Source organism: Grampus griseus (genome assembly GCF_964374135.1).
Source record: "Grampus griseus genome assembly, chromosome: 5".
Taxonomy (NCBI): Eukaryota; Metazoa; Chordata; class Mammalia; order Artiodactyla; family Delphinidae; genus Grampus; species Grampus griseus.
In genome coordinates this window covers 88757528-88768239 of record NC_138998.1, presented here as the reverse complement: position 1 = coordinate 88768239, position 10712 = coordinate 88757528, and the positions used below count along the sequence as shown (strand labels likewise).

General features: G+C 42.9%; 1 protein-coding gene across 1 annotated transcript in view; it reads right to left on the bottom strand.

The window, feature by feature from the left end:
• Window positions 1-4014: 4014 nt before the first annotated feature.
• MYH15 (myosin heavy chain 15) overlaps window positions 4015-10712 on the bottom strand; it is a gene marked incomplete at both ends in the record, with an annotated part of 167516 nt that continues 160818 nt past the window's right edge. The window contains 5 exon segments of the mRNA XM_082655327.1: window positions 4015-4029; window positions 6577-6642; window positions 6646-6657; window positions 6661-6690; window positions 6694-6711. Coding sequence (XP_082511453.1) covers window positions 4015-4029; window positions 6577-6642; window positions 6646-6657; window positions 6661-6690; window positions 6694-6711 — 141 coding nt within the window.

Below are 10712 nucleotides of genomic sequence, written 5' to 3'. Positions count from 1 at the left end.
GGGAGTAACTAACGTGCTTCTAATAATATAATTATACTGAGGAGGGAATAAGGGAGAATTTGGGTGTTTGCAAAGCCATGTTTTTTTAAGTTCTGTTTTTTCTTGTAGTGGGGCATCCATCTACTGATCAGAGATCTAGCCATTGACGGTACTGCAAAAGAAAACGTGGTAAGGCATTTCCTTTATCAAACTATTTATAGTATAAGGATGCTTCTGTAAAAGGTAACTGAAGTTTTGACTGATTCACACATCATCATGCAGGACTTTTACACAGAAAAAAAGGCAGGAGGGATTGCAGGATAATAGAATGGGGAAAAAAATACACTTAGGCTTTTCCCACTGTAATTAAACATGCTCTACTTGCTTAAATAAGTGTGTGCTCTTATCATCTCCAACTGTTATTTGTAAAGATGATTTCAAATGGCACTATGTACCAATATACTTATTATTCTGATGGAAACATGGGATTGCATAGGAGTGGAAGGCAATACAGACAGATAAAGAAGAGAAAAGCAGCCTATAATTTCTGCCCGGACTCAGACTGCTGACCTTCTACACTTTTCCAGCCACTTCTAGGTTCCTTCAGAACTTATAATTCACTTACGAATTATAGCGTGATTGCATACTTACTTTTTGCTGCACACCTTTTATTATTTATGAGTTCCATTAATCAGAATAAATAACAGTAAAGAGTGGGGTAAACTTGTTTTTCTACTTGTTAAAATCTCAGGAACATCTAGCAGGAAAATTAAAATTAACTGATAAGACCCAGACTTCATAACTACTTATTTTATAACTGTCTCATGGATCTTGGATTACAGATGCAAACAGTAGCTTAAAGCTCCCTCCTTCCAAAAAACAAAACAAAACACTACCAGCATTTAAATACTTAAGATAAAAATGGTTATTCTGACATGAACAACGGTGATTTTGAGTCCATTTTTCTTGGTTCTAGGCTCTTTCAGAATATTCATTCAGTAAAGGAAGTGAAGACAGGAATTGACAACACAGCACAAACATCCTTAATATCCAGTGATCTCACCTCCCCTTTCTTCACTGCGATTCCAGCAATGGCTTGTCATGACCCAACAATTCTGCCATTGCAAAGACTTGTGATAGTGGAAAGAGAATAATTACCTTCTTTCTCACGCCCTAAGAATCATTCATTGACCCCCCTACATGCATCAAGATTATAAATGCCTGGATGCCAAGGGTTCCAGTTCAGCTTGGAAAAGAACTATCCCATTCATTTACATTCCTGCTGCAATCAGCCCAGGAGGCTACAGTGAGGTTTCCTCCAAGAACTCAGAAGAAATGAATCACTAAGAGATGATTCAAAATCTGATTAACTAATGATGGGTGAGTGGTAGAAGCAGAAGTCACTATAGTGAAAAGGTGAAAAACCAGAGCCTAGAAAACAGGCAATGGCTTTGCTAAAGTATTGTACTCTAGTTTTATATGAATGGTTAATATCAGTTTAATCAACTAGATTTAGTATGGTGAGTCTTAGGAGCCCCAAAGAGTAAGAATGTCAGTATCTCTAAGACTACCCAGGGTGCAAAGGGCCCTATCAACTCAAGAATTGACATCTCTGGGGTTGGGTTGTACCCTTCAACACCAGGGTTTGCATAGCCAAGTGACCCTAGTTATGAAGATAATTTGATTTACTCTTTTGGCTCAGTTGTCATATTGTTAATCAGATTTCTAATAAATTTAGATTTTCATAAATTTTATGCAAGGAGAGAATGGATAATTCAGCTGACTAGATGATCTGTTCTCAATTTCATCATCAATATAAAAGAAAGAAAGCCAAACCAAGACTTTTGTTAACTTATTCAAGTTTTTAACCGTATAGCTTACAGGAGAAAACCAATCCTCAATTGTGTATTAATACTATCTGATCGAGAGAGAGGCATGGACATATATACACTACCAAATATAAAATAGATAGCTAGTGGGAAGCAGCCGCACAGCACAGGGAGATCAGCTCGGGGCTTTGTGACCGCCTGCAGGGGTGGGATAGGGAGGGTGGGAGGGAGGGAGACGCAAGAGGGAAGAGATATGGGAACATATGTATAACTGATTCACTTTGTTATAAAGCAGAAACTAACACACGATTGTAAAGCAATCATACCCCAATAAAGATGTTAACAACAAAAAATACTACCTGATCCAATTTTCTTTATCAGCTGGACTTCTTTCACAATCTCCTACTTTGCACATAGCTCTGTTGACTTCAGGTATTTGCTACAATGTTGTGACCAGTGTTCATCACAAACGGTAAAGTATTAAGGACGCTTAAAGAAAAACTTTAGAAAAAAGCACATAAGACACTTGGTGAGGAGAAAGTGCTCAGAATTGCTCTAGTCTACTTACGGTGATGAGGGTGATAAATTTAAAGACCAAAGCCAACACATTGAGGATGGTGGACAAGAAGGACTCTGTGTCCTTCAACGCCGCTGAGTCCCTGAATTAATCTTAGAGCCACCTGTGTGAAGCAGGTTGGATCAGAGAGGCAGACTGCTGAGAACGACAGAATAAGGATTTATTATAGAGATTCAACATTATAGAACTGTGGGCACTGGTGAAGAAGTCTGCACCAGGCTGTCCCCTCTGCATCTGGTGCTGGGCCTGAGGTCGCTGTCAGTCAGTTGTGCCAGCGGTCAGGAAGGACAGCTGGACACGGACTGAGGATGGACTGGAATTTATAAGAACAAACTGGACCCCATGCAGTCTCTCAGGGCCTCCAAAGTCAACACTGTGAGTGACCTGTAAGATGATAAGCTGGCGCCCATTGCCATGGAGCTGCATACCTGCCGGGCGAGGATTCTGACAGGAGCTGAGAGAGCTGTGGGTCCACAGAGCTGTGGCCCATCCCAGCTAACTCACCTTTTTAACCTGGAGTAATAGTTGCCAGCTATCACTGTGCCTGGGGCCATACAATGACCTTATGAGCACAGAAAGAACCCAGCTGTTCCTTCACTTCTTCCTCTCAAATCTGGTGCATATTTCTCTTGTGACCAACTTTAATCCAGAACCACACAGGAAACGTACCTCCAGCTTAGCCAAACTGGTACAATACAAAGACAGCATACCAGCTATCACTGATCTGAACATCTTGAGTGGGTGTTGTTTCAGTATTGCACAAGTATGTAGCCTACATGGTTGTCCAGCAGGAGGGTTTTACCTACAAGTGCAAAATGACCAACTATGACTATATGTAAATCACTATAGAATGCTAAGAAAAGCCTGTTGTCTCCCACCATTAGTGGCTAAAAATATAGACTCACGGATGTAGAAATAAGGCCAGCAGAGTTCACTAACTTCAGTAATAATCATTTACCAATATGCCTTAGTCCCCGTGGACCATAACATAGCTCATGTCTTCTGTGAATATTACTCATTAAGAAGCAATATGGACAAAGTATTTTTTTAACATCAGAATTTAAAAGATTCTTGCATCTATTTAATTTTTCATGGGAAATGTTTACTTGCCTCTGAGGAAAGTTAAAAAAAAAATCAAAAAAATCCCCACTACACTTGGAAGCAACAATATTCCCTTTTATTATTTCATTTTCTGATCACCTTGTTTAAACTACTTTTGACACAGCATAAACATGTTTTTTAAAATGTCTGTCTCACAAATGAGTGGATATATCAAAACAGAGACTTATAGATACAGAGAACAAACTAGTGGTCACCAGTAGCGGGAGGAGTAGAGGGAGGGGAAGGGGATTAAGAGGTACAGACTACTAGGTATAAAATAAATGAGGCACAAGGATGCAATGTACAGCACAAGGAACATAACCAACATTTTATAGTAACTTTAAATGGAGTATAATTTACAAATGTCGACTCACTGTGTTGTACACCTGAAACTAATAAAACGTTGTATATCAACTATACTTCAGTAAAAAAATTGAGTGTATGTTTCAAATGCAACTTAAGTTTCTGGCCATAAAACAGTACCTCCTTGTACTTCTCCAGCCTCTGTCCTTTATAAACAAGGACTGGTCATTCTTCATGAACCTGAAAAACAGAATATCAGCGTGTTCTGTGAGATTCCTGTGACTTTCATTAGTGCAACGCATACCAAGAACCAAACCCAGTGCTTTCCAGACGTAAGCAGGACTTAGCCAACTCTTCATTAGCTTCAAAGGGAGGCAGGGAATTGAGGCAATTGTCTGCATCAGAGAAAGCAGACACCGGTAATTCACCGCAAGGGTGTGCTCGGTCACTTAATTTTTTGCTCGCCTTGCATTGCCAGCGAAGGCAGCGCGCTCTATAGAAGACCCCATGAGGGAGACACTAGCCACATCACCGATTTGCTCCACAGACCTGATGCACAGTTCTATGAGAAAACCTTTTCCTTTGGTTTATGACAGTTGAAGGAATTTCAGGCTCTCCTCCTGTGAATGGAAAACAGTCATTGCACTGCCAAGGACGATTTTCCTATTCATCTCTGGCCTCTCAGAAGCAATTTCTGCTTCACTCATTTTATTCTTTGTTGGAAATAATCGTGACAAAGTCGAATGCATTACATCTGTTTCCGAGGCCCTTCGACCTCCTGCAGCTGAGTGCAATTGCCGCACGTGTGAAGTATTTCCCTAAACAAATCCATTACGTGGGGTTGCTGGGCAGGTTCTGCACAGAAGACCCCAATCTGAGGCCATAACACTTCTCAAACTGAGGCCAGAGTTCAAACCACTTAACTGGATCTCTCCATATAGGCCTTATCCCTGAGACAACTACTTGCTCATCGATAGGAAACTTCTGGAGTCTGCAAATGTCTCATATTTCTCATATTTGGATCCAAATATATTCAACATAACCAATCAGTCTCTTCTTCAAAAGAGATCCTTCGCCCTCCCATAAGGTAGTATTTATTATTGGCTGCCCTATCTACTTATCTTGAACGGTTATTAGTAATTCATTTATAATAAATAAGAAAGACCAAGCATGTACCATGTTTTTAAAACTGAAATGATGGTGCCTGTGCTAAGTACTCTGTAGGCATTCTGTGGAGGGTATCCGACCCCCTTTAATTCTCTCCTTCTAAAGCCAGATCACACTTTAAAACTGTGTTTCTGGGAACAATCTCAATGAGGAAGCTTAGGCTACTCTAACTGCCACAATATGAAGTTTGTGTCCCCGCCCACAAAATTCATAGGTTGAAATCCTAACCCCCATGGTGATGGTAGTAGGAGATGGGGCCTTTGGGAAGTGATTAGGTCATGAGGGTTGAGTCCTTGTGACTGGGATTAATGCCCTTATGCAAAAAAGACCCCAGAGAGCTTCTTCCTTCTCTTTCTACCATGGGAGGTTACAGTGGGAAGAGGGCCGTCTACAGGGAAGTGGCCCTCACCAGATACCAAATCCGCCAGCACCATGACCTTGGACTTCCCAGCCTCCAGAACCATGAGAAATATTTGTAGTTTGTAAGCCATTCAGTCTCTGGTATTCTGTTATGGCAGCCTGAACAGACTAAGATAATGACGCTGCCAAGCCTACAGTTTAGTGCTGTCACTCTATCACTTTACCAGGAAAATTAGGGCACTGGCCCCTACTATTGGATCAGAACTAAAGTTTGGTGGACCAGAGATGTAGACAGTCCCTTTCTCTGTTTTAGGGAAGATAGCTAAAAAGCAGGACTCTTGCATTTGTTCTCATTCATGGCCTCAATTTTTTTTTTTTTTTTTTTTTTTTTTTTTTTGCTGTACACGGTCCTCTCACTGTTGTGGCCTCTCCCGTTGCGGAGCACAGGCTCCGGACGCACAGGCTCAGCGGCCATGGCTCATGGGCCCAGCCACTCCGCGGCATGTGGGATCCTCCCGGACCGGGGCACGAACCCGTGTCCCCTGAATCGGCAGGAGGACTCTCAACCACTGCGCCACCGGGGAAGCCCCATGGCCTCAATTTTAAACGTGTCCGCCTGGGGTCTCCATATCAATATGATACAAAGTCACATACTTGCCCACAATAGAAGGAGTTCACTTAGAATTTCAAGCAGATCCATCTGTGCTTCTTTAATCATCTTTGCTCCCTGGACTTCTGACGGTTCTACCCACATGAATCTAGGCCCTGGAGCTCAGAGCCTGCACATTAACCTAGAATTAAGCATTTGAGAATCATAAATACAGTGTGCATCCCACTCAAATGCTTAGTGCTTCATACTCCCTGGACAAGTAGAATTAATAAATATAGGAAAATTTTGTCAGAACCAGTTTTTTTTGTTTGTTTTTTTTTTGTTTTTTTTTGCGGTACGCGGGCCTGTCACTGCTGTGGCCTCTCCTGTTGCGGAGCACAGGCTCCAGATGCGCAGGCTCAGCGGCCATGGCTCACGGGCCCAGCCACTCCGCGGCATGTGGGATCTTCCCGGACCGGGGCACGAACCCACGTCCCCTGCATCGGCAGGCAGACTCTCAACCACTGTGCCACCAAGGAAGCCCCAGAACCTGTTTATTGATGTAGTTTTTTAAAAGCCTTTAAGAGAGAAACAAGAAATTTCCATGTGATGACATGAACCTGAAACACAAATGCTTTAAAAGTTAGAGCAGAGCTGAATATCTGACGTACCTTTTCCCCAAACTCTTTTGCTTTAATCTTGAGCTTATTAACTTGAGATTCGGCTATCTCTGCCCTTTACTTAGCTTCATTCTACTCATGTTGCTGCTTCTTATACTTGGAAAGTTATGGACTAGCTTCTGCTTCCTGTAAAAATAAAAAATGAAAAAAAAAAGGAATCCCTGAGCCTACTAGTCATATTTTTGTTCTTCTCTGACGTTAGAAAGTTGAAAAATGTGTGAAAGGAATCTAAACTTCTGAGTATTGAATGGAATATCATATATTGGTATGATATACATGGATTCAGATTCCTAGCAGGCACCAGATCCATTTTATAACTGTTGTTCCCTGGAAATTTAGAACATGGTCAGCACTTTCCACAAACTGGATGTAGTCCAGCTTTCACAGATTTGGTATGTGATAGATTAACCACAGTTATTTGTTTTGTAATCAGTTTAACATCCTATTCTGGGTAGAGGGAGCTTGTCTTTACAATTATAAGGGTCAACAGGTAATTATTAGACATAGCAGTATTTTAGCCCAAAGCATTTAAATAATCAATTCAAAACCCTTCAAGATATATTATTATTAGGCATAAGCCATTATATATGGTGCTTATCAATTACATTCCATGGAGCTACGGCTACTAACCAGGGTTGACAAGTACATTTCAAGAGATGGTAGTTTTGGCCACAGTTATGTCCAGGCGCATCAGATAAAAGGACTGTGGGCTGCATTTATGCTCAAGCAAGGTTTTAGAGTAAGGAAAGCCCTAGGGTGAGGAAGGTCTCAGGGTGATTACGCAACCAAAAATTTTCCATCTTTACATGATACCATGCTGTTATTTGGCTCATTTTTTTGCAATGCACATGTTTGGGCATAACCACAAGGTCAAGGGAGAGAGCTCTGTCTCCCTGAAGGGAAAAGTTGCACAAATTTTAACGATAGGTAATAATTCTAGTATGAGAAAAAACAGAATGAGCAGACTAACCTGAGCTGGTCCTCTCTGACAAGCTGCTCATCTAGCTTAGGGCCACATATCTCTATTAATCAAAAGTAAATGGGGGGAGGGGAAGATGACGGAAGAGTACGACACGGAGATCACCTTCCTCCCCACAGATACATCAGAAATACATCTAAAGGTGGAACAACTCCTACAGAACACCTACTGAATGCTGGCAGAAGACCTCAGACCTCCCAAAAGGCAAGAAACTCCCCACGTACCTGGGTAGGGCAAAAGAAAAAGCAAAGACAAAAGAATAGGGATGGGATCTGCACCAGTGGGAGGGAGCTGTGAAGGAGGAAAGGTTTCCACACACTAGGAAGCCCCTTCGCGGGCGGAGACTGCGGGTGGCGGAGGCGGGAAGCTTCGGAGCCGCAGAGGAGAGCGCAGCAACAGGGGTGCAGAGGGCAAAGCGGGGAGATTCCCGCACAGAGGATCGGGGCCGACCGGCACTCACCAGCCCGAGAGGCTTGTCTGCTCACCCGCCGGGGCAGGCGGGTCTGCGAGCTGAGGCTCCGGCTTCAGTTGGAGCGCAGGGAGAGGACTGGGGTTGGCTGCGTGAACACAGCCTGAAGGGGTTAGTGCACCACGGCTAGCTGGGAGGGAGTCCAGGAAAAGGTCTGGAGCTGGCGAAGAGGCAAGAGACTTTCTCTTCCCTCTTTGTTTCCTGGTGCGCGAGGAGAGGGGATTAAGAGCGCTGCTTAAAGGAGATCCAGAGACGGGCGCAAGCTGCGGCTGACAGCGCGGACCCCAGAGACGGGCATGAGACGCTAAGGCTGCTGCTGCCGCCACCAAGAAGCCTGTATGCGAGCACAGGTCACTATCCACACCTCCCTTCTGGGGAGCCTGTGCAGCCCGCCACTGCCAGGGTCCCAGGATACAGGGACAACTTCCCGGGGAGAACGCACGACGTGCCTCAGGCTGGTGCAACATCATGCTGGCCTCTGCCACCGCAGGCTTGCCCCACACACCGTACCCCTCCCTCCCCCCGGCCTGAGTGAGCCAGAGCCCCCGAAACAGCGGCTACTTTAACCCCGTCCTGTCTGAGCGGAAAAACAGACGCCCTCCGGGGACCTACATGCGGAGGTGGGGCCAAATACAAAGCTGAGCCCCTGCGAGCTGTGAGAACAAAGAGAAAGGGAAATCTCTCCCAGCAGCCTCAGAAGCAGTGGATTAAAGCTCCACAATCAACTTGATGTACCCTGCATCTGTGGAATACATGAATAGACAACGAATCATCCCAAATTGAGGAGGAGGTCTTTGAGAGCAAGATTTATGATTTTTTCCCCTTTTCCTCTTTTTGTGAGTGTGTATGTGTGTACTTCTTTGTGAGATTTTCTCTGCATAGCATTCCTTCCACCATCTGTCCTAGGGTTCTATCCGTCAGTTTTTTCTTTTTAATTTTTTTCTTAATAATTAATTTTAATAACTTTATTTTACCCTTCCTTCCTTCCTTCCTTCCTTCCTTCCTTCCTTCCTTCCTTCCCTCCCTCCCTCCCTCCCTCCTTTAGATAACGAATCATCCCAAATTGAGGAGGTGGACTTTGAGAGCAACATTTATGATTTTTTCCACTTTTCGTCTTTTTGTGAGTGTGTATGTGTATGCTACTATATGAGATTTTGTCTGTATAGCTTTGCTTCCACCATTTGTCCTAAGGTTCTATCAGTCCATTTTTTTTCTTAATAATTATTTTTTAATTTAATAACTTTATTATATTTTATTTTATTTTACTTTACCTTCTTTCTTTCTTTCCTTTTTCCTTCCCTCCTTCCTTCCTTCCTTCCTCCCTCCCTCCCTCCTTCCTTTCTTTCTTTATTCTTTCCTTCCTTCCTTCTTTCTTTCTTCCTTCCTCCCTTTCTTTCTTTCTTTTTTCTTCCTACTTTACTAATTCTTTCTCTCTACTTTTTATCCTGAGCTGTGTGGATGAAAGGCTCTTGGTGCTGCAGCCAGGAGTCAGTACTGTCCCTCTGAGGTGGGAGAGCCAACTTCAGGACACTGGTCAACAAGAGACCTCCCTGCTCCACATAATATCAAATGGCGAAAATCTCCCAGAGACCTCCATCTCAATGCCAGCACCCAGCTTCACTCAATGACCAGCAAGCTACAGTGCTGGATATCCTATGCCAAACAACTAGCAAAACAGGAACACAACCCCACCCATTAGCAGAGAGGCTGCCTAAAATCATAATAATTCCACAGAAACCCCAAAACACACCACCAGACGTGGACCTGCCCACCAGAAAGACAAGATCCAGCCTCATCCACCAGAACACAGGCACTAGTTGCCTCCACCAGGAAGCCTACACAACCCACTAAACCAACTTTAGCCACTGGGGACAGACACCAAAAACAATGGGAGCTACGAACCTGCAGCCTGCAAAAAGGAGACCCCAAACACAGTAAGATAAGCAAAATTAGAAGACAGAAAAACACACCACAGATGAAGGAGCAAGATAAAAACCCACCAGACCTAACAAATGAAGAGAAAATAGACAGTCTACCTGAAAAAGAATTCAGAATAATGGTAGTAAAGATGATCCAAAATCTTGGAAATAGAATAGACAAAATGCAAGAAACATTTAACAAGGACCTAGAAGAACTAAAGATGAAACAAACAATGATGAACAACACAATAAATGAAATTAAAAATACTCTAGATGGGATCAATAGCAGAATAACTGAGGCAGAAGAATGGATAAGTGACCTGGAAGATAAAATAGTTGAAATAACTACTGCAGAGCAGAATAAAGAAAAAAGAATGAAAAGAACTGAGGACAGTCTCAGAGACCTCTGGGACAACATTAAACGCACCAACATTCGAATTATAGGGGTTCCAGAAGAAGAAGAGACAAAGAAAGGGACTGAGAAAATATTTGAAGAGATTATAGTTGAAAACTTCACTAATATGGGAAAGGAAATACTCAATCAAGTCCAGGAAGCACAGAGAGTCCCATACGGGATATATCCAAGGAGAAATATGCCAAGACACATATTAATCAAACTGTCAAAAATTAAACACAAAGAAAGCATATTAAAAGCAGCAAGGGAAAAACAACAAATAACACACAAGGGAATCCCCATAAGGTTAACAGCTGATCTTTCAGCAGAAACTCTACAAGTCAGAAGGGAGTGGCATGACATATT